The sequence below is a fragment of the Aptenodytes forsteri genome, unplaced genomic scaffold (genome assembly GCF_000699145.1).
Source record: "Aptenodytes forsteri isolate BGI_AS27 unplaced genomic scaffold, ASM69914v1 Scaffold400, whole genome shotgun sequence".
Classification (NCBI taxonomy): domain Eukaryota; kingdom Metazoa; phylum Chordata; class Aves; order Sphenisciformes; family Spheniscidae; genus Aptenodytes; species Aptenodytes forsteri.
Genome location: NW_008794775.1, coordinates 178,998 through 204,607, shown reverse-complemented (window position 1 = coordinate 204,607; position 25,610 = coordinate 178,998). Strand labels below are relative to the sequence as shown.

At 38.3% G+C, this 25,610-nt stretch overlaps 1 protein-coding gene across 1 annotated transcript in view; it reads right to left on the bottom strand.

Annotated features, from left to right (window-relative positions):
- OXR1 (oxidation resistance 1) overlaps positions 1 to 25,610 on the bottom strand; it is a 155,541-nt gene that overhangs the window by 124,737 nt on the left and 5,194 nt on the right. The window contains exon 2 of the mRNA XM_009274314.2: positions 23,582 to 23,778. Coding sequence (XP_009272589.1) covers positions 23,582 to 23,778 — 197 coding nt within the window. The remainder of the gene's footprint in view (positions 1 to 23,581; positions 23,779 to 25,610) is intronic.

Genomic DNA, 25,610 nt, shown 5'->3' with positions numbered 1-25,610 from the left:
ATGACGTCACATGGTATGGCATGTCCCTTTGGCCAGTTTGGCTGTGCCCCCTCCCAGCTTCTTGTGCACCTCCAGCCTTCTCCGTCGGTAGAGCATGGGAAGCTGAAAAGTCCTTGGCTAGTGTAAGCATTACCTAGCAACAACTAAAACACCGGTGCGTTATCAACTTTGTTCTCATCCTAAATCCAAAACACTGTACCAGCTACTAGAAAGGAAATTAACTCTATCCCTGCCGAAACCAGGACATGTATTTACAAAAAACCACTTATGTTCTTACTTGGTTAAGCGTACGTGAAAATGTAAGGAATATATATAAACCTGCTTTAACAGTAAGTTATGTAGATTCAGTTTATCCCAGGCATCCTAGCCCCTGGAGTATGAGGTCTACTCAGTTTCCTATTCATCTCTTCTACCTTTTTTTCTTTCCTCTTCTGCTCTTCACTTCTGTTTTTATCCGTCCCAAGGCTTGGGGATATTTTTTCCATATCCCTCACCACACCCCAGCCACTCCTACTGATGTTACAAACCATACCCCTACAGTCACTAAGGATGAGATGAGCTTTCAATACACTGCAGCAATGAAGGCATCTTTGTAATTAACCTTTTGTAATCATATAGAAAACAAGCTAAGAACAGAAAACATAACACATAACTCTTCCATCCTTCAAAAAAGTAATAAGTACATTTCCTTATTAAGGAATAATATTCAATTGTAAACAAACTTTTTGTGGTAATAGATGTCACAATACTAGTGTTGCATTCACCTAAAAGATTTTTAACCTTTAAAACTAACACACAAGCATCCCAGGGGCTTTTTTGTGAGTGATTCCTTGCTGGATATTTTAGTCCTACTTTCTCTTTTAGTTTTATGCTCTGAATGAGCTCATTCCTATTAGCCTATGGAGTTCACATAGGACAGGCAATTGCAGTAGCGAACTGTGGAATAACTTGTATGGTGACTGATTCTTCCTGGAATAGCATTTTTAAGGGCACAATGTGTTCAGCAAGCTTCCTTCTTGACATATTATGTGGACGACTTTCTCAGACATAGGTCAGGCACAAATCCTGCTCTTCTGACATGGCACGGCCCCCAAATAGCATTAATGTCCTGTCTGCAAATACAACGGGGCCAATTTGCTAATAAAAATCGCTAATGACATCTATCAACTAGATTGAATTAATCGCATCATTGCCACTGTAGTAGAGAATATAATTATTCCTTGATGTGAATTCTGGGCCTCCAGTTACACAATCAAAATGGCACTTTCCCACAAAGATGTCTTTAGATGGTATTTGCACGCCTACGTCCCTAGCACTGCCTGGTTTCACTCATTTCTCATACAGCAGGGCTGTATGAATTCTGTGTCAAGCATAGATTTGGCACTTCCAGTATGTTTTGGGGAGAGTTTATGAATACAGTGTTGTGCCTAAAATACAATGTTGTGACAGAGCTTTTCTTTTGCTAAGTAAGTTTGTTTTACCATGTTAATCATTCAATTTTATATGAGATGTTAGCTGTATAATAATTCTGAGGAAACAATCATGTTACAGTGTATTTTAAATAAATCTATGCCTTAGGCTTCCAGAAACATAGTAAATAACTTATCATTGCCTTTTTTCTTTTAAAATCTGTATACAATAGTAATATTTTATAATATAACAATAATTACTGGTGACATTTATATGGCTTGAGAATCTCAGTTTCACTACGTAGAACTAGAAATTTTTTTTTTTTTGACAGAGGAAAACACATTAGAGAAAATCAGGAAGAAATATGAGTTAATTTGATTTCTCTCAATAGTTTTTTTTGTTGGGTTGTTGTGTGTGGGTTTTTTTATTGTTGTTGTTCATTGATATATTTTCTCTTGCATTCATAGACTGGGATGATTTTGAGTTTTCAGAGGACTGGTGAGTATTTTACTACTCCACGCTAGCGTGAGTCTAAGATTTTCTTCACGAAATACTATTGGCAAAAACAGCAGGCCCTGAAAGAACAAGGAGATAAAAAATTAACTTGATCCCACAAAAAAACCAAGCAGCCTGTTCTGTCTCTTTCAAAGTGGCTGCTTGAGGACTTGCCTCCAGCAGCCTGCTTTTCTCTCCCGGGGTAATGGGAGGGGGAAGAGAGGGACCTGCGGCACCTGGAAAAGGGAAGGCATGGATGGGAAGTATGATGCAAAGGCATGTGAGCAGCATTGCGTGGAGCTGCTTAGGATGCAGCTGGATCTGCGTGCCATCCTTGCCAAGCACAGGCTGGCTCTCACAGAGCCATTCGGCATCTCTTCACTTTACTTTTCAGTGCTCCCGTTTCTGGAAGACTTCATTAGCTTGAACAGAGATGCACTCAGCTGGCTCGGACCCAGCTGAGAGAAGGCTGATGAAGCCATGCATGCTGAGAAAACTGGTGCAAAATAGTGATTCTGCTAAGCCTAGCAGAGCTAAGAAAATCCCATTGGATTTAGCTGACTATGCAGAGCCATTTGTATGTCCATGTTAGTCAGTTGTCTAGCACGACTGTGAGCTGCCTTGGTTTTGCAGGATGCTTGCCCTGGGTAACATGAAGTGGTCAGGTTGTCCACAGATCCTGGAAGCAACAGTAGTATTGCCCTTGAGTTAATAAGCTGTGCTGGCTCCTCTGTGAATTTTTTTTAGGCAATTTCAGATACAGTGGAAGGTAATGGATATGCTGACTTCTATTCTCCCTGGATAAATGGAGAACAAATTAAACATTTTTTCAAATAAGATAGTTGGGGATATTAAAAGTATCGCCTTACTTAGGTTTTATCATGTGCACGATTGCCTTGGGCAGTAGCTTCTATTGTCTCGTTATCTCAGTCCATTGAAGCATTCAGCTGCTGCTTTCATGTAGCCTGAATGAAGGCTGTTAGCATACCCATTAAGTTTAAGAACTGTCATTGCCTAGAGACAAGATCTAATGTTGTCTAGAGATCAAAGCCTTGATTGATGGCAGCCATTAACACCATCTCACATTAAGATATCTTCATGTCCACATAGTCTATCCAGACCAACAGGTTCAATATCTTTTCAGTTAAGCTCTGTGATCCTGCGGCTGTATTCACCCCTGGACTGGGAAGACAGCTGAACTGAACAATGCAAGTGTCACACATCCAGGCTCTGTCCTTTCATTGGTACCAGTAAGGACGCTTTGAAGTCAAGCCATGGTGCCACGCTGTGGAGGAACGGGTGTCTATGGGCGTGGAACTGATCGAGAGATTCTGCATTGCTTCTTTGCAGTATTTTATACATAAGATAAAGGTCTCCCCGTTTATACAGTTAAAGTGCATGGATTAAGAATTACTGTAGTACCATCATCTGGATGTCCCAATCACTCCATGGGTGAGAGACTAATGTTTACTTTATGATTCTTCACCTTTCAGCCTTTGTGCCATGGCTGCTACTACAGCAGCTCATTAGTATTAATTGGGACAGTCTTTTATGACACACTTGACCAGTCGAAACCATTCCCATATCACCAGTTCATTCCAGAAGCACAGATCCCACCCAGAACCACCAGCCTGAATTAGTTCTGGGCTAGTGCCCAGAGTAGAAAAGCTCAGTATCCTCTTGTTAATTCAATGAGCTTTTACTAGCATAATTGCAGCATATTAGCTCAAATAAGGGTAATATTACTTTTCATAACAGTTTAAGGTGTTTTGGTTTTTTTTTTTATTTTTACTAACATTCAGTGTTCAGTTGGGAAGCTAGTTATATTCTCTACAGAAACACAGAAAAATATTTGACCTCTCAATAATAAATAATAAGTACTTCTGTAAATTCAAAATATAATAACACTGAGTTATCTTTACACCAAAAAAATTTACATAGGTCCTGCAGTTTAATATTTTAGAAGAAAAGAGCTTTGCTAGAGGACATGCATGGCTATAATATATGAGATTGTAAGGTAAATTGCTGTTCGTCTTTTCACAATGGAGGACAGACGCAGAACATTTTCCTTATGTACTCCCTTGGCTGCACCAATAAGATCATCTCATATAAAACATAAAACACTAACAACAGATATTTAAATACCTTTCTGAGAAGTACAAAAACATTAGATAAATAATAAACAAACTCTAAGAAATCATGAACATCTACAACTTCAGGACATCAAAAACTTCTGTCCAAGCTCCCGTCTCATGGCTCATAGGCCAACTAAAGATCTTATTCAGCGCGCAGGGGGAAAAAAAAAAAAAAGAAAAAAAAAAAGAGGAAAATCAGATTCAAAGATTCCTGATATATCCAGAAGAAGCAGCTCCCTCCACACCTAATGAATCCATATTTTAAGCAGGTAAATACGCAAAATCTGTTCTGTTTATTTAATTGACATTTTAAAATATCAAAATGAACAAAATTATATCTTAAAAATTTGTAACCATCTGTTATAACCCATTTCTCTTAGTCCCAAATACTGTATAATACCTTAAAGTTATTGCCTTCTGACTCTCATATGCCCATAATAGAAGAAATTGGCTTCTGCCTTGGATATGCCAATTAGGCCAGCTTCAATCAACTGCTTTTAATTCCCCAGTACTTTTGTTCTTCTTCTAGTACTGCTCCTTGGAACGACTTTCTTAAGCACACTTCCAAACCTCCACTAAGCTGCTGCTTAAGTCTCTTGCTGTACTGCCTACAACAATGTTAAGAGCGCTAAGAGAAGCTGTGGCCGTTGTCTGCCTAGCACGTAACACAGCGCTGTGCCCAGATCTCCAAGCTCGTGTTAATCTGATTTGGTAAATGCATATGCTACAGCAAAGCTTTGTGCAGAGAAGCAAGGGGTGATGTGGAAGCAGAAGAGACACGGTTCTGCACAGGCACAACTTGCACCTTAATGTCGACAGTTGGATCCCCTTGACTCAGTTTATCACCTTATACGCAAACCCAGATGTCTACGGGCAGGGCAGGTGTCTTCCAATCAGCCTTCTGGGCTTGTTCTTGCTCCCACAGGGCCAGCTCCAGCACAGCATGGACACGCTCACTGTTTCCTCTGTGCTGCTTATCCCCATGCCTTCCTCAGCAGCCTCTCAGACTGGAAATCCTTTGAAGCGGGGACTACATCTCTTGTCCTGTTTGTAACCCACCAAGCACAGGAGGTTCACTAATGGGAGTCCCAGGTGTCACAGTAATTATGAGTTTGATCACTCACTATTACTCATAAGCTACTCTATGAGATAGCTACTGGGAAGACACTGTGTTCATTCAAGATACTTGTCATTGCTTAATAAAGTAATCTTATAATTAGTTTGAATCAGTCAAAATTTTTAACTCAAGAAGTAAATCATGTGCTTTAACGATGTCAAGGTGTCCACACTATCAAATTTCAGTAAGTGTCCAATCTTTGAGAAACTTTGCATGACGAGGAAAGTAGTTAATTCATTATGTGCTCATTAGTAAAATATTTAGAGAGAAAGATGTTCTTAATCAAAATCTTCTAAGATTTGAGAACAGAACATACAGAAGTATTTTTCACTTTTGGAAAGAGCCACTTTTCTACATTTACATCCCTTTTCTAGATAACAGAAATAGTTTTTGTTAATATTTATCAATGCTACGAAAAATGACAGCATTTATTTTCATGATAGACATAGAGCTTGTGTCTCACAAGTGGTACTTTCATACTGACAATCTAGAGCAGGAGCTGTAACAGAAGACCTACACTTACATCTTGAAAAAGTACTTTTGCTGCCACATTAATGTTACAGCAGAAGTTAAAATCTCTTTGATTTGATTACACATAGGCACAAGACAGATGTCTACAGATGGTTTTGGGTGGTTGGTTGTGAAACCGCAACAATTGTGCAACCGCGTGCAAGAAAGATCTGGAGCAAAGAGAAGTTTATTTCCTTCACTGCTGCTGATTGCTTTGCACAGCAACCAGAACCTAATGTCCGCTCCAGATCGTGCCTCGAGAAGTTTTACTTCAGTGATCAGATCCTGATTCACAAAGTTATTAGAAATTCACAGATGGTGCTCTCACTGCACGTTTTTATTTGAAAAGAGGTCAGTGATCTCCAAGAGGGCCACATTTTAGCTCGGCAAACAGTACAAACTGCTCCTTCCTAGGCTAGCTTCAATACTGTGAAGTAGTTTGGCTGAATTCTTTCCTGAGTGTCATTCAAGGTTAGGGTTTTTTCAAGGAAAAATTAACACAGCACAGAAAATAAATAATTATTAAAAAGCACCTGTTTATTAAAAAGCATCATCATTTTGAGGGTCCAAAAGCAGATGTGGACACCATTTGGGCACCACAGTGGCAAAAAGCTACAGAAAGCAGAATTAAACATTTCCAATTAAGTTAGCAAATTATTAAAGTTGTAAGAGTAATTCCAGTTCTTGGATTGAAGCTGTGAACTCAGTGGAGCTAATTTACTATTCCACTGTTGGTGCAAATCTGTTGGGGCAAGAAGTGGGGAAAGAAACAAAGAAGTTTTATCCCCTTCTCTCCCGCACACCTCTCTGCTCGAGCAGCGCACTGTGCGCACGCACGTCCTGCCTGGAAGGTAGGGAGCTGTCGGGCTGTTCTGCTACCAACATAATTCCATACTCTATTTGAATCACATTCATTGCTAACACAACACCTTTATGCAGGTGAAGCCAATTTCCCCCTTATCCCATGCAGCCTACTGAATAGCACTGTGCAGAAACGATAGGCCAGATTCTGCTTAAAGCTTTGACAAAGCAAACTCAGAGCAAACTTTACAAACACTGAGAGCTTGTGCAGATTTATACCTTTACCTAGGGATCATGACTGAACGTAGTAGTGTAGATTATATTTGCATTGTACATTAAAACAAATTATACATTTTTGTATCTGCCTCCAAGTTTTGTGAAGCTTACTTGTTTTTAAATTATCTGTGTTCACAAATTCTACATGGCTAAGTGAAAGGCATTTAATCTAATTTGATAATCAGATTTGTAGGCACTGATATTTTGAAGTGGTTAACTGGGTAACAGCTAATTTCCCTGTGGGATGTGCAACGCACTAACTACCCTCTCCTCCCCTAAACGATGGCAGCATATAAGTATCTGCTGCATTTGAAAAACTCTTAAATCACTAGCCATTAAGAAACACTAATAACTCAACTGGTGTCATACATAATTTATTATGAAGAAACTACTACAGCCTGTATCAGAGCATGTGTGCAACCTCTGAAACTCTTGTGGTTTCTTCCCAACTTCAGTGACTTCTGCCAGGATTTCAGGTTGGTACAGACTACCAGGCTGCCAGTGCTGCCATTTACCAGGAAATTTTACTTCTCTGATTAGGAAGGTCTGCCCTTACATATCTGTACGGTTGTTCACAGACAGTAATCAGAAATAGAGCTGGAATCAGGAACAAGGAATGTTGTAAGATACCAGAGCAGACAATCTGCCTTGCAAAGCAACTAGTTTACCTGCTGGTTTTGCTGGCATTATGAAAATGAAGGAGATCAGCATTCATACAAGAGAAGAAAGCTATCCAATCATTTTAGCCCATGGTCATAGTGACTGAATTTGAATTTCAAATTTTTACAGGAGTAGTTCAGTTTACTTGAATAGGAATTTGTGTATATTTCAATACAAAACTTAGAGCATTGTGGAACTGGAAGACAGACGCTTGATTTCTAAATAAATGAAGTGATGTCATCGATTTCAACAGCCTTTTGGGCAGGGTTCTGCTAAGGAAGTTGGTGGCAAATTGCTTGATCCTGCTTGCACCAGTGAAACAAAATCTCCCAAAACAAAATTTTAAACCATACTGAGATGAACAGAAATGATCTGTATTGAATAGTTTGAGCTGAACCTGTTCATGCAGTATTGATGGCAGCGGGATCACAACTGTTTGTCAGATTACAGCCTAAACAGACCAAAAACATTCTCATGAAGATGGCTTTGACTAAGTCACACAAATACAACAACATAAAAGTACATTTAAACCCTCTACCCCACCAACAACTACAGCAATTTACAAATTATGCTTCTATCAAGTTGTGTTTACTAAGAGAAGGAAGAGGCTTTAGAATGTCTTTATCTTGCATACAATCCCACTTTTTCAAGTGAAGAAGGATCTGCTCCAAAATTCACAGAAAATAACAAAATGACAGGTAAGGACTTTCACAAACTTTAGGACGTGTAGCATGAATTATACTGTTTATAGAAGTTTACAAAGACAAAGTAATTTTCCATCAGTTCTTTGCTGTGAATTTACAGCTGATTAAAAAGAAAAGGCAAACCCCTTCTTCCCTCCCTCTCCTGAACTCCTAACTTCAAAGAGTGGGAAGAGTTGTTCTCTGTTTCTTTGCATCCTTACACCCTAGCAAAGCACAAGCTCTGGTAGAGGGAATACAAGTATTAAACTGAAAACACATTGCTTCCCCCACCCTCCATTAATTCAGCAATTTGTAGCACTTCCCTGAGTGGGATATGCATCAGGGGCAGGTTGCTTCAAGCAATGAAATCCAATTACACTTTAACCGAAGACCCCGTTTTTATTAACAAACACAAATATAGCGGAAGAGGAAATTATTTAAAAACCTTAATCATTCTGTATTACCTTTATCAGTGCTTCCTGAATACGCTGTGTTGTATGGGACTCCTGTTTATTTAGTTTTCTCTTGCTGTGATGGTAGACTGCGTGACAACAGCTTTCCCATTATGCTAATATATCTCAAGCGTTAGCAAACAACTAACACGAGGTAGCTAACAAACTCCTCTGAGTTGCAAATGTCTTCTTTTATTTTTATGAGTTTCCCCACTAGGATGGGATCACATTCCTAGCAACTTTTCTACATAAATCACTCCAGCAGGATCATCACAGATGTCCCATATAAACTAAATGTGCTTTCAAATAACATTACTTGATGCTAAATAACCTAGATTCCAACGGGCATCAATAACAAGTAATAGATTTATCCCGTATGCCTTGGGGTTTCACATAAATAACATTAGACTGATATTTGTTAGAGTATTGTCCTGATTCTTTTCTCATCTGTGCTGTATCAGAAGTAAACAAGCTCAGAGAGACGGATCCTTCTGCCACAACATGAACATGCCTCTCTGAAACCCACAAAAATGGCAAAGAATCCCAAAAGCAACCCACTCTTCCTCCCCAGAAAAACCCACCAATAAAACCCCTATACATAGACACCGTCTTTATGATGGATCTTATAGCAAAGGCAGGTTAGTTATGTCTGAAGATCTACACACACTAGCCTAGGGAGGAAAATTATACTTTATGCTTTACAACAGAGTCAATCTGCAAATAATTGTTCAGCTGAATTACTCTGGCAGCAAACCCTGCGTTTAATGCTATCACCTGGTGGCACTGTTATACAGCCTTCTAAATCTCTGTTTTCAGTGCCTGGCTCCTGGGAAGGCAATCATACTGTTGTTACCCTGGGGTTACACACGGCCTCCGCAGGACGGTTTGAGACGGAGGAAGCCAACTGACCCGGACATTGGTTTTTGCTTTGGACTTTAAAACACAGCTGCCCTCCCCAGGCGTGTTGCTGGCTTGACATTTGGGGAAGAACACAGATCTGCACTACCTCTCGGGGCTGGTGTTGGTATAAATAACAGCAGTTTGCACAAACCCTCCATATTTCTGATACTTCTGCCTTAAGCAACCAACTAGCAAGCTAACTGAAGACCTGGAAGGTTTCAGCAGGATAAATATCGGAAGAAAGCTGTAGTATTACTGCAGATGGTTTTAAGGGAACTTGCTTCATTGAGTAGCTGAGCACAAAGATCATGGAATATAACCCCCAGAAAATAAGAATAATTGCAAATCTTAACAATCTGTCCTGTTCATAGAAATAATATTTTTTTCACTGTTTCATTTAGCAAAGATAAAATAATCTCTACATTGTGATTAAAAAGAAGAAAAAAAAGAAAAAAAAAAGAAAACACACAGCCACCATAACATGCATCTCCTGTCTTCCAGAGGACAGAGATAGTATACCAATTTACAGGTAGCTTATGAACATTCAAAACTGAAACATCAGTTGTGCTGTTAACCAACAGATGCTACTATACATAGTTTTGTATTCATTCATATTATGTGCATCGGCTAGAAAAACATAATCCCACTGAAGTCTCTAGCAACTAAAAATCGAATTATATTTCGTTTTTTTCCTCTCTATTTTTACATCACATTCACACATAAGTCATCCTGACAGTAGAAAAGGGGCAAGTATCAAGTCTAGAAGTGGGTGGGTACCTAAAACATGCTAAATGTTTCCACCTTTGCCCCCTCACAAGAGTATAACTGAAGGAAAGCACTTCTTATCAGTATATTTGAAATGGGATTTCTGTATTTTTACAAATAAATTAGCTAGAAGTTCTCTCCATCTCTTTAAAATTAAAAATGTCTTAATACCAAATGTGATTGGCAGGAACATCATCAGCAGAACAAGAATCAGAAGTACCATCACTGATTTTATTAACAGAACATTGGATTACGGCATGAGACGGGGCTTTTTTGGTACACTGCATCATTATTTACACTCTTCTCAAGTAAACTTTTTTGTAGCTTCTCTCCTCCTCACGCCCTGGGCTCCTTTCTCATTTGCTTGCACTCCTACCCTTTTGCTGCTTTCTTCTTGTATTGGTGCTTCACTGAGCCTACATTCTTCATAACTGCAGTGCTGCCCACTCCTTGTGTCCAACACCTTTACCTCTGTGATCGGATATCTCTTCCTGTACCCAAGCAGAGCTTATTAACTCGTGGTCTATTCAGATGAATTATAGATCCCTCAGACATGATTTCAACCATATGAAATCATCTCTCAGCCTTTCTTTTCTAAGAAATATAGGTACAAGTTGTAATAAAGAATTTTTGTTCTCTCCCAACGTAACAGCTTCGCTATTCATGTTTAAAAAATAAAATTAAACATCCTGTTTTCAAGTTGTTCCTGTCATTTAGCAAATCGTCACAGAAAAATACAAAAATTAAATTATTACAAAAGAACTTACAGCATGTTGTTCTTGCCAGTATAGAGAAAAAAGTTTATTGTCCCTAAGAAGAAATTGTCAAACTATCCAAAAGAAAATGAAGTTATGCATTTTCTGTCTCTGGTAAATGAAATAAGAAAATGGATTTGATGGTGTTTATGGCAGTAAAGTAGTGAAGAAGATGGGGCTTCTAAAAGACCATCAAGTGCAGGAACCCTGTTCAATGAATATTGAGACACTGAGCTGAACCCAATCCACCTTTATTAATGGAGCTTATTGGAAAAAGTGTTTTCTGACAGGATAGTTACAATCAAGTGTAATAAGGACATGCTATTCCTAAGAATATGCTATTCCACTGGATGTATTCTCATTTAAAAAGCCAATCTTTCAGAACAACCTTGTCACAGAAAAATATATTCTTCCTCTCTTGCAGGAGACTGCTGTAGGGTTTGAGGTGAGCCCTTTACCTCTCGTATTATCTGTCTTAATTCTCATGCTTTTTACCTGTGAGAAGTTGGAATCCCATCTGTAACCCTTAAAGAGAAATGTAGTATGTAAAAAAGACCAAGCTACTTGCCTTGCTTGGCTTGATTTGTTTTCCAGCAGACAATGAAATCTTTGCTAATAAGAAATAAGGTTTATCTTTTAAAACCTTTATATTATCCTCTTCTGTCTGACAGGTTTGAATCTTTGCTAATAAGTAATAAGGTTTATCTTTTAAAACCTTTATATTATCTTCTGTCTGAGAGGTTTGGAATGTATGTATTTAGGATTGATAAAAAACCCCACACTGAATCAGTATAGGTTGATCAACATCTATTTAGGATTGATAAAAAAACCCCACACTGAATCAGTATAGGTTTAGATCAACATCAGATAACATGAGAAAGTTGTTCTACCTTTTTTTTACCTAACTAAAGTTAGTGTAAAAAACTAACTGAGTTTTACCTAACTAAAACTCAGCTATGGATTATGTAGTTTCAACCCCACGTGGATTCACCACCTTCTACTAAACCTGAGTTTGGGCCACACCATTAGGTGACTTTTTGTTAGCTCAGCATCGGCAGTGGTGTCATTCAGTATTTTCTGAGGATTCACGCTGGCGCCAGTTTCTCTCCGAGATCCCAGCAGTTTTCAATACCCAGCTGATGTTAACGTTAGCAGCTACATTAGAAAGTCTTGACTTGTGAACAATCAGTGTTTCATGTTTTATTAAAACAACAGCTTCTTGTTCTTAGATAGAACATTTGTCATTTACTTTGTACAAAGAATTTAAGTCAATTTCTCAAAACATCATTTAATTTTCTTAGTCCATTTAAGTTGTATGTTTTCAAAATTACTATACGGAGGACCTATTTTCTCTCAGACTTATTCAGAGCAAGAATATCAGAAACTTGGCAAACTATCGAACAACCAATCTCAGCACTGTTTTACATATAAATGAAAAGGGAACAACATAATTTAAACTGTAGGTAGATCACAAAAGCACCTAATTACATACCCAAGTAGTCACACGTGTTCTTAAGCAAACGTATGGCTAAGGTGGCTGAAAAACTGCAAATCAACAGCTCTTCAGAACAAATCATGCTTGCCATATTTCCTCTGGCAGAGGAACAAGAGTGTCATTCTATCTTCTGCAAATTAAAAGAATAAAAGAACCTCTCAAGCATATTAATTAATGAGATTCATTGGAAACATAGTGGGCTGCTGCCACTATTTAGTTTTCATGAACATATCTGGCCAATTAGTATCTAAATTTATAAAAAGGCTTCTTTCATAAATGTTGGCTATTTTATACTTGTAAAGTCTTTGCATACTCCGATGTGCATACTAATGCTCTGTAATTGTGGAACGCTCAACAGTACAATGACTCCATGATAAAATCCAAGTGTTCTTCATGGCCTAAGATAAAAATCAAGGTTTGGCAACAACACTCATTTCCCATAGGATTTTTTGGGGAAAAGCATAATAACAAGCCAGTTTGTTAAAATCCAAAAGGAACTTCATAGCAAGCTGTCCTGGAGATGAACCTAACTCAGCAGCTCTGTCTCCTGAAAATCACATCCCATTCTTATTTATCCAGCAATATAAAGAGAAAGTTTGAATACAGGAAAGGGTAAAAATTAGTTGAAAAAAAGAAAAAAAAATTGGCAGCAGAAGAGGAAGCTTTTCAAACAGCTTGTTTGGAGCCCAGTATGTGCTGGGAGATATTTGGTAGCCCCTCATGTTCAGGACCCAGAAATATTAAACAGTAGGTAGGGTCTGTCCCAGTACAGTAAGAATGGCTTGAATTCGATCGTTGCCAGACTCGCAGGAAAGTAATCTGCTTGTAGGGGAGGGAAACAGTCTCACCCCATCAGTGCAGGCCATCTTGCCTCGACACAACCACAGTATTCGAAACACTGTTCACGGCGACAGAGACTGGTCGTGCCTCCCACACCAAGGGTTGCACAGGGTTGGAGGCTGTCCGGTGGTACCCATTCACAGCATCAGCCGGATTTGGCCACTGTCACTGTATTCCAAACCGACTTCTGCTTTAGTGTAGTTATTCTAGAATAAGTAACATCAGACTTTGATCTTAGATTTTGTGCTCACATATACACTCTACAGAAGGAAACTTACTGGCTTCACCATCTTCACCAATGTTAGCTTCAGAGGGAAGGGAAGTCACTTTCCAAACTGAGATTACCTGCAGTATTTGTGCTTTGGTCCTTTCCAAAATGTCTTTTTCCACCCCCGGCCCCCATCCCTGCAGGCTTTTTTATGGATTGAAAGAAAGCTTAAGGGAACAAACAAAAAATACGCCAAGACGTTTGACACTATCAATAAACTTGGGTCTCTGATTAACACCCAAAAATCATAGCTTTTGTAATACTTACATGGAGAACAGAAATGATCCCTAAAACAGAAATATCAGACTCCCCTTGCACTAAAAGATTTTCTGTGACATTTTAAGAACTTTTAAACGTTCCTTTTTTTTTTTTTTTTTTTTTTTTTTTTTTTTTTTTTTTTTTTTTTTTTTTTTTTTTTTTTTTTTTTTTTTTTTTTTTTTTTTTTTTTTTTTTTTTTTTTTTTTTTTTTTTTTTTTTTTTTTTTTTTTTTTTTTTTTTTTTTTTTTTTTTTTTTTTTTTTTTTTTTTTTTTTTTTTTTTTTTTTTTTTTTTAAGAGTGGGGAATCAGAAGAACAGGTAACGAATTCAGCTACTTTAAACTTTTTCTTTTTAATTTAAAAAAATCCCAAATTCTTATAATCAGTTTTAGTGCACTTTTTTAGCTGTATAGAATTATCAAGCTGTCTGGAAACCTCACATTTGACTTCAGAATGAATAAAATATGAATAATCACAACAGGTGCTTTGGTGTGATAATATTCCCTCTTCTCATAGAGAAGTTTACCAGATAAAATAACTGGAAATCAACGTAGCCCAGCAGTCCATGATGAAGACTGCAAAATTTGGGCTCTTATAAGTGGCTGAGGAGAGCGTTCTCTCCCGATGAAAGCAGTAAGCTAGGAACAGTCCTCTGCCCGTGCAGTAAAACTCACTTCCTCGAATTTCAAGTTTGAATCAGGCTGGGAAGGACCTCAGGAGGTCTGAAGTCTAATCACCGGCTCAAAGCAGGGTCACCTATGAGATCAGACCAGGTTGTTCGGGGCTTTACCCTGTTGGATCTTGAACACTTCTAAGAATAGAGACCGCACAACCTCTCTGTCCATCCTGATGCACTCCTTGACTCTCCCCATGGGAAAAAGTTTTTCCTTGTATCAAGTCTAAACCTCTTATATTTCAGCTTAGGCCAATTGCCTCCCATCGTCCTGCCATGTACCCCTGCAAAGAGAAGACTGGCAGATATCTTCTTGGTAGCCTCCTTGCAGATAGTGGCAGGCTGCTGTAAGGTTGCCCTGAATCTGTCCTTTCACCTCTGCTCCATCAGCCTCTTCTCACAGGGCCCCTGATCATCTTGGTGACTATTGCCTTTTGAGCTTTTCCAGCCATCAAGTAGTCCAACCACCTAGGCCATAATGCCCCAACATGGACACAGGGATGCTCTGGAAGACGATGACCATGACAAAACATGGTATTTGCTAAAGTAATGGTTGATGGTGTCTATCAGTCTCCCATCATCCACAGGTCTCTTCATTTCATCCCAGAGGGCAATATAGTTCGAAAAGCATGATTTACCCCTGGTAAAGCCATACTGGCTATTCCAAATCACCTTCTCCTTCACTTGTCCAGAAACAGCTTCAAAGAGGATCTGCCCCATGATTTTCCTAAGGACTAAAAGTGAGGCTGAACAGCCTATAGTTCCCTGGATAATCCTTGTTGCCCTTTTTGAGAAGGGGTGCAGCATTTGCCTTTCTCCAGTCATCATGGACTTCCCATGATCTCCATGACCTTTCAAAGATGATAGAGAGCAGCCTCACAATGACCTCAGCCAGCTCCTTCAGCATCCTTCATATATATCCCATTGGCTCCCATGAACTTCTATGGATCAAGATTTTTCTCAAGAGATCCCTGACTTGGCCCTTTTCCACTACCAGTAATTATTGTCGTCCCTGAACTGTGTCTCCAGGTTCAAAAGCCTCAGCCTTACCTGCCTCTGCTATCACTAAATCACCTAGCTATTTCAGCAGTGAATCCACATTTTCCTCGTTTGTTCTTTTACTGTTAGAAGGAAGACTCCGCTATTTCACAATACTCAAAAGAATGGTGCTCAAGGCACATTTGAGGTGTTAGAAATCATGTCCTTTTTTCAGTCATTTTTCCCCTATACAGAAGGCCTCCAATGAGAGAGAGACTGAAGGTGATGCACCTTCTATCAGCCTAGAGCTTACAGATCAAATCAGTTTCTCTTTCTTTCTCCCCCAGAGATTCAAATTTTAGTATCCCAAGAGTACATACTATTAGCTGATCTTGCAAGTTGAGTAGCTTGCCTATAGAACTATAAAAGATTTCAGCTTTGTCCTGATGTAAAGCAGGGAAATTATAAAATCCTGAAATACTTCTTGCCCAAAGTGACTCAGCAGATGATATGATAGCAATCTATATGATTAAAAACAAAACCAGGATGCTAAGAAAAGGGACATGCTGAGATGAAAGGACATTAATGAGCATCACTCTTCTGGTGGATGCTGCCTCTATAGCTCAGAACTCATTTATATTCAAAGGATACACAGAGTATCTGTAAAGGACAAAAGAACAACACAACACTAAAAACTGGCTTTAATGGCTCCAAGTTTTAAATTCTGAAAAAGAGAAAAAACAAAGGCATGAGCAAACGCTTGCTTGCTCATCCACAGTAGCTATGTGATCTGAATCAGTAATAAAAATCTTCATGAAAGGTGAATGAGTAAGAATTTTGCGTAGTTACTGTTGCTATGAAAGCCACTTTCCTTATTATCCACATGTTCCACAAATTATTTCCCTTTCCTTATCACTCACAAACAGGTAACAAGGTGCTAGGAAAACGGCCTCCTCCTCTAAAAGTTTCTGAGATCGTATTGGAAAGGAGGCAGTCAGAATGATGCTCCTCAAAAAGCAGTGAGTGTTCATTAAGGACATTGTAAGTGCATTGAATGGGACAGAGTCAGACTCTGCAAATGTGTGCGAACAGCATCTGGATCCTCTGGGAGAGAGTTAGCAGCTTCATTCCCATCTGTCCTTCTCTAAAAGGGAGAGGACATAACCCAAATTTACAGCACCTACTGCATCAAACTCCACCACTTACCTAACAACTTCTAATATACCTACCTATGTTTCATGCTTTGTAGTATTAGCAACAAACAAGAAAGGTAATCATGCAAATAGGAGAAAAATTGGCTATTTGGGAGCTACTACAGAAAGGAACCACATTCAATTCTGCAGAAGAGGAGAAGCAATTATATTCAATTGCCAAAAGATAAGAAGAACCTTTCAAAGGTATGTTTGGAAAGAAAGTGGAGTACTCTTTGCAGGAAAATCTCTCTACAGTAAATACACCAATTATTATCATGTCCCCTAAAAGGAATAAGGTATTTCTAGAGCTCCCCAAATAAAATCTCTCAGAGCGGGAAGGGATTTGAGCACTAAAAAAGAAACAGCCACAATGCCACAATGTCTGCCCTTCAAATAAGGTTGATGCTCATTTTTGAGGAGAAGGTAAGAGGAAGACCCCTAACTTTGTTTTTAATCAGTGACTACAATAGCAAGTAGTCTCATGAAATAAACCCCATAAGATTCTCAGCTTGGTTGTAAATAAGCATATATTTTCAGGTGCAACAATGTTCTCCTCTTCCAGTTTTGAGTCCAATAGCAGATTCACTGTGATGTCTGACCAATGGCAGATGTCTATGGCGCTCTCACACCGGCTCTCCAAAATGGCTAAGCTGGTCCATGAGTGACAAAGCTCCATCAGGATGAGATCTCTGACATACGAAATCACCACTCGAACTGATGTTAGTCACGCATAATAATTTTATATTAGCAGATAGTGTAACACCATATAAATTTAGTAACAAATGTGGATGAATTTACACTTAATCTGGTAGCTCTGACATATTTTAAAGCAAGTAATAATTTTATGGAAGCAGCCTGGAATGTATGTAAACAGAAAGAAAGTGAATCTACTGCACATGTAAACAATATGATATTTATTTATGCTTCCAAATAATTGTAAAAGTCATGACTTAAATGGACTCAATCAAAAGCATACAGCACAAGGGTTAGGTATAGTTATAGCCACTAAATAGTAGCTGATCAGTTTTCATTTAGTTCTCCCTTTCGTAACAGGAGGAACAGACTATGACTTATTAATCACTTGAAAAAAATATTTTGTTTTAGGTTTCCCCATAAAATCTTCTCTATCACTCTATAAACACTCTCTTATACTGTTTTGTGCATTAATAATAGTTCTTGTGACCAGTTATTACTTACATTTATATGCCATTAAATTCTTTGGAAGATCCATCCTCTTTTCACAATAATACATTTTGAAGTACTAAATTAGTAGTAGTGACTAAACTAATCCCAACTAACTTTAAAGTGACTACCCACTGAAACTTTCTTACAAACAAGATTAGGAGCCCACAAGAAAGTCTGTCTTTTCCTATTTATCACTTTGCCATTAGCTAGTAGACACTTGTTTTGGAAACTCAGTCAATTAATATGTATTTGTTCAGAGTTGCTTATCCCAAAAGCTTCATTTTTTCTTCCACACTGATTTTCTATCAGTTAATTCCACTACTCTGAATAGGTAACATGTCGATATTCAAGGAACATACAAGTATAGAGTACTAATATGGCCAGGTCAAGCTAGCAGAAAATATTTTCTCTATTAAGATTTCTGCTGACCTCTTTTGCAAGAGAGATTGGAGAAGAAAAGAGTTTGTTCCTTTTTTTTTTTTTTTTTTTTAAAAAGTGGAACATGAAATAAATTTTTAAAAAATGAACCACTGGAGTGAAGGGAACTTTGGCAATTAGTATTTCCCAAGTGTCCTCATGCTGTATATTATGTACACATACCCATGCATTCTGTCTAAACTACTAAGTGTGTGTAGCTGTAGCAGCCATACCTTCTACTGAAGAGAAGAGACTACACCAACAAAAGATGCCTCCTGAGATAGTTGAGAGTTGTCTTCTAAATGAAATAAGCTGTGCTAGCAGAAGCCTGTACAGCAACATTTGCATTAAGGCTTTTATAAGATATTAGAAGATATAATAAAAATTGCTACATTCCTCCTCTGCCCACCAACATGGTACTCTAACAACATTTTCTAGTATGAACTACTGTCCAGCTTCATGATTTCTTTTGCCTGATTCCTAGAATCACGAAAATATTTTTATGCAACCATCTTATTTTTAAGTAATGTATTTACTCTGTACCAGTGCTGCAGTTTTATTTTAATGGCAAATAGAACAAATGAAGGCCTTTTACATCTACAAAACCAGGGTTACCACGTAGATAGTCTATTGGTATCTAAGAGGGATCTAAGCACTGTACACCAGGCTTTCATGGCTTAATCAGAACCAGAGTATACCTCAAGTGCATGTCTTCATAGGGTAACAACATTGGCTACTTCAGTCACCTTAATAAATTGCTAAACATATATCTTGAGGCATCATACCATGAAGTATGGTCCTACAACCCTTCAGTTGGGTCCTACAAGCAACACAGCTGTGATGCTGCACCTGGGCTAACTGCAAGCCAGCTGAGAAGAGTTAGTTGTAGCCTGGACATGGCATTAAGCTGATACATCCTAACTGCTTCAAATTCAGGTTACCCATATAATTCTCCATTGTATAATATTCCAGCCCACTTTTTAGAGTGCTGAAGACCCAGATACCTTCTTTTTCTCTTTCGAGGGAGTTGCTCAACAATAAGCACTTCAGAAATAAGTGGCCTGAATTTTTAAGTGCCTGAAGCATCTAAAAAGTCTAGTTTTAGGTTTTTATTTTTAAGTGTCTTGGGTGCTGTTTCTAGAGTTCTCAAAAAAACTTCATCCAACCCACCATGCAGACTGTTTTTCCTACACTCGCCTTATTAATCTAGGAGTTCCCACGCAATTTCTTCACACCAGTTCAGCACTGGAGGTGCAGGAGCCTTCCTGCCTGCTGAGCCTGCCATATGGAAGAGTTACTTCTCCCCCTCACTGACTCTCCATTTTCTGTTTCATTTCATCCGAGCACGTAACTTGTTCCCCATTGCCTATTCCTCTCAGTTCTCTCTCCTACCTACTTTTTCCCCCACTTTTAAAAAGTGCAACTGCACTCATTAAGTTTGGGAAGCATCTGTGATGCAGTCTGTGGGAAAGATGAAATGCAAAGCAAGTATCTTGTGGATAGCTCTCTAAAGTAGGAGCAGTGCTGATGAAATTTTCAAATCTCTTGGAATTGCCAGGATATTCCTTCCTCATTACACAGTCAACTTGGAAAGGTCTGAGGTAAATTTGTGTACACGTAAGATGACACAAAAAGTTAAAAAACATTCTGATGCTACAGGGTATTTAGGAACACAGTCTGTTAGACAATCGCCTGTATCTGCTCACAGTAGCTGCAAGCATACACAAGCTGCTACAATTTCTTCTGCAAAGCATGTGTGTGCAGGGTAAACGCTCACGTGTCTTTGGGTCTGCAAAGCAGAGTGAGATTTATATAAAGATCTCTGAAGTACTTTCTGCATATCCAAATCAAAAGAACATATTTCTTAAATAATTTTGATTTTACTCTTTCCATGAGTTGATAAAGTAAAACCGGTTACAAATTTCTTCATACATAATTTTAAGCTGCATGGCTATTCAATACAATGGGCAGCCATTAACAAATCCGACTAGGCCTTAAAGTTGTTTGAACAGGCAATGTGATGCTGACATTTACATTTTAAAACATATACACTGTATATATGTACATGTCTAAATATAGATGTCATACTTCTTTTATACATCCAGATTTGAACTCAGTTCTCATATCTATAAAGTACTTTGAAGATCATGATAATTACTGAAAATTGCTAAGGAAAATGAGGGTAACACAAAACACAATTGTCATTTGTTTGCTCAAGCTCCATTAGTCACTACCATAAACACTGTCATTTGCCAATTTGGTCTGAGGTTAATGTAACAGAATACTAATTTTAAAATGAAAGCAGCAAAGCCAGCTGAGAGCATTAGTTTTCTAACACATTTTCTTAATCCATTTATCACAGTAATGATTAGTTCATGTTGCTTGATCTTGGACACAGATTGCTTTTAGTAGAGAACAACATGCAAACAAGAGCAAAACAAGGTAAACCCTCTGTAATTGTGTTAGGTCAGCAACAGGTCTAATGTGCTTGTTTAAGCTATTTAACAGCCAACTGTACACAAAACATCATAGAATCCAATATTTTTCTACTTTAGAGTCCCAGCGCATTGCAGGTGTGTCAGTACATTAATCCTCAGAAAGTAACAAACTATTTGATTAGACTTTGACTATTAGAAGTAATTTTTGAGACGTCATAGAAAATTACTTTTAAATCAAGGGGGTGATATAGGTCATAACTTAAAGTATGCTGAAGTTGATGGGAGCTCTTAGAAGGTAATTATTGTTTCTCTCAGGTTATCAAAACCATAGGCTCAATATCAGAACAACTCAGCCAGTACAGTAAACATGTTCATCTGGTATCAGTACTGTGCTGTCCAAGATTACACCTTTCATTTTCATGATATTCAGGAACATGTGCCATTAAACATTTGTGAAGATACAGAGAAACTCTTGTTTCTTCAATTTGCCTGTGAGCAAAATTCAAACATTATGTAGTATGCAGTAATACTGGCTCTAGCAACTTATTCCTCGTGACTTAGGCAAGTCACATAGACAAGGCTGTATGTATAAGAACATAAGACCAATACATCTCCCATACTGGGTCAGTCCAGCTGGGCCACCTCGCCCAGTACTCTGTACAAGGATAACGGAAGATGATATTTAAGAAAAACATGTAAGCTTGGCCACTTTCTGTGGACTGTTCCCCTCATACTTCCCCAGGGTCTACAACTGTTGTTCACAAATGTTAGCATCTGTTTATGGGCAAGTTGCCCATGAACGCTGTTGTCTATGGACATGCTGTCCGTGTTCCAGCATGATACGCAGAGAGGCTGTGGAGTATCCACCCCTGGAGATTGTCAAGACTCGGCAAGACAAAGCTTTGGCTGTTCTGATCTAGTGTTGGCTGAAGTCCCACTTCAAACAGGATACCAGACTATATAACCTTCAGAGGTCTTTTCCAGTCAACAAGTCTGTCAAATCAAGTGCTGCACAATATTCAAACAAATTAATCAAATGTATGAACAACATTCTGTTATTCCAGCACTGAGGTTAGATCCGAACAACTAGTGCTCAGACCTTGTGATCACTAGAAGAACATCTAGGTTACTAACATTGATGTAGTTCACATTATAAGAATTTTGTAAAGGTTCCCAAAAGAAAATGCAGGTGAATCAAATGTAACAAGTAGATAAAAGCAAACCTGAGTCTGTGCTTCCATACACAGACTGTGGTTTGGGTGATCACAGAAGAATATTCAACTATGGTCAATTTACCAATAATATTTTTTAATCCTGAGTTAGATTAAGAACTCATTTTGATGATGTGGTGGATTTCTACTTTCATTATTGCTCTCATGCAAAACTCCTCCATTCCATCCTCTGCTTTAGATATGAAGCAATCTTGGCATATCTTTGATATTCCTTTAAGATTATTTGGAGGAAGGAGAAGAAGAAAAGCCATAGAGCAATATTTCTTAGAGAATACATTTTAAAGTAAAAAGCCAGTCATGTGCACTGATTTAACTATGCTTTGTCAGAAAACGTCCTATACTTAAGTATAAAGTATTTATTTTAGGGTGCTATTCTCACACATGATACGATAGATTCTTCTTTAAAGAAGGATTATGCAACTTGAGATTTTTAAAGTAAAATTTTAGACCTATTGTCCAGGATGCTAATGAACCCATCAATGCCTTCACTTTGCCTCATTTTTATTTATTCTGGGTTAGATAGGATTGAGTGATAATTGAAACTTCTATGAGTTTTCAGAAGGCAGTTGTGCAGACCAATTTGAATGCAGGGCATCAAAAAATGCAAACACATACAATCATTCACCACTTAAAATACAGCCTTCATTATTAAAATGTGTATATTGCTAATGCAGTTTTCTTCTTTAAAAACAACATAACTTACAATGACAGCCAACTTCAAGGGTTCAGACGTAACACAATGGAAGATGTTTAAGGCAACACATTTTTCTTTACCTTTTAGAAAAGTTAAAGTCACACAAAGAGTTACCTTGGAACAGAAGAAATGATCACATTATACTGCAATAATTCAACAGCACACAAACCCACAATTAAAATATATAACTTCTTTTTCTTAAATCTACTGACATTTTCTCTTCGAAGCACAGCTTTAGCATCCATCCCTCTTGTTTGTACCACTCCTATTAGCACATCTGCCTCTCACAAGCGCTAATGAACCTGGCACAAACACTACAAGGCCACTCTCCACTCAATTTTAATCAGGTGAGAAGCAAAATGTTACCAAAGGAATCAGTCAGGCCCAGTCCAAAAATGATTTATGGGGAAGCAAGTTATGAAGCATCTTCTAGGATGCTGAAGATGGCTTTATAAGAATCATGTAGATGCTGAAATCCCAGAAGAATATCCAGAAAACCAAAACGTTCAGAGAAAGATACCCAGAACCCCCACTAATCCTTCACACTCAGCAGGCCTCCTCCCTCTACAAACTGGAAATCCTTTCTAACCAGGAGCCTTCTAAACAATCTCTGCCAAAAATCTGATGCAATCCATTGTCAAAGGCAATTATGTTCTTCCTATATCCTTCCTCCCAAAATTGCTTTTATGCTTTCTTCAATACTTGTTCTTAAGAAAAAAAAAAAACCAAACGGAAGAAAGAATTCATGTAAATGGTGCAAGATAAATAAAGCAGGTTAATTCTTCAAGGTAGTTTGACAACAGCATTAAGATAGGACATCTTAATGCTCGCTGTGAGCATTTGTAATCTTAGTAGCCAACTGCAATTAACCAAAAGAAATAAAACACAAATAAACATGAAGACCTTGCCTTTTTAATAAGTATATTTGATTTTTTCTGTGAAAGAAAACTCACCAATGGTGTAATATCTCTTCAACTCACTCCTCCGTGGATTGCGCCTTTGGGTGTTTGTGGTGTTGTTCTGTTCCTCCTCAGAAGTAGCTGTCTTAGTGGCAAGCAAAGATTTACTGGGCTGAGGTGTCTGAGCTTCAGCTGCCACTGGGTTGCATCCTGGCCCACTAATATCCACCGACTGGGACTTCTTCTTTAATCTAAAGGCAATTTAAGGCAGTAAGGTATTACTAATCATCATTCTATACCTAGATTATGTATAGAATAACAGCAACATATTCATTATACAACAATTCATGCATGTTGCAGCAGAACACAGAACAGCAGTGATAAATTAGGCCTTGTATTAATTTTCCCTTTCAGCTCCTGCTAAATCAGTTACGGCATTTCCATCTCACATGTAGCTAAAAATGGTAAACTGCCCTCAGATCAGCCTGCTGAGCTGCTTGAAGGATCAGTTCCTAATCTATTTCAGAGAAGATGAGCTGCCAACAATTAACCTATCATTAAGTTGCCCGGCTTAAGTTTTCACAGACAAGGGGAGTACAAAGAAATTAAATCATTTGCACAAAGTTGCTGAACCCCTAAGAGAAAAGAACTCACCTATGATCTTCTGAATTCAGACGTAGCTCTACAACTGCATTTCTCATTCTGCAATAGTTTCAATGTGTTGTTTCTCACCAAAACTCAAGAATCCCACTAACCCCAGGTATCATTTTGTGCACTGCAACAGCAGTGGACAGAGGAAAAGAAATTCTCTGTCCTGCAGAAGAAATCAGCGTTACTCAACTCGTTACTGGCATCCAGGTAGAGTACGACTTATTAACCACTATCCTCTGAGCCCGACCATCCAACCAGTTTTTTAACCATCTAGTTGTCCACACATCCAGACGTAACGTCATAACTTGGGTACAGTATATTGTGAGAGACAGTGTCAAAAGCCTTGCTAAAGTCAAGGCAAATGACATTATCGCTCTCCACTCCTCCCCAAATCTAGTCATTTTACCAGAATTCTGTGTGTGAGAGACTTGGAAAACCTCTCAAATCCTACTTCAGAGTGGTGGTGAGTACATTCTCATCACTGAATCACCGTAGTTCTGGCATCTCCTCTATCTCTAGCAACATAAAATAGAGGTTATTATGCTACTAGAGTTATTGAATAGAGACAAATGCTCTGCTATGATGAAGCTCACTACGTACACATTGGATCTTGTCAACAGTTTTCTTAAATTAAAAGTCTCTATAAACGTATATAGTTGACTACATGATTTGATCCTGGAAATAAAAGAGGTTTATGGCATTGCAGTGAGATATTGATTTGAGATGAAGGGATCATAATAATTCTGAAATTTTGAAGCAAGTGAAGTAAAATGATAAAGTTTCGTAATGCTAAAGGATAATTTTATTAGGGTAACAATTTAATGCTAAGCAGCCTCCCACTTAACTCTGTGCTTCCCTAATTTTAAAACATTTTCTCCATGTATTGGTTGCAATTAAACAGCATGGATTCCTGCACTGAGAATGGAATCCGCTAGTTTAAAAGATTAACTGATTAAATATTGTAATAATAGTTACTGCTATTAGTAGACTGGAAAATCTTCAGGTCATGATCAAGCTCTGGAAGATATATTAAAGTATCAAACCGTATGCAGAATTTTATGAATGACACTATGAAGGCGAAATTACTATACTCATATGGGGTATTGCTAGACCAGAGAAAGGACTAAGAGTTAGAAAGTTAGCAGTTAGAAATTAACTTCTCTATGTGGTCCAATGAGAAAGACTACTTCCACTATAACCTTTTCCCTAGGCTGGCCCAGGGTGTCTTATATTTGAAGCAACGCTCCTTAGCTCCAATGCCTCTGCACAAACAGTTCAGGATGACAGGGACCTTTATCCCTCCTACATATTGTGGTCTACCTCGACTTCAGTAAGGCCTTTGACGCTGTCTCCCACAGCATTCTCCTCGAGAAGCTGGCGGCTCACGGCTTAGACAGGTGGACTCTGCGCTGGGTCAAAAACTGGCTGGACG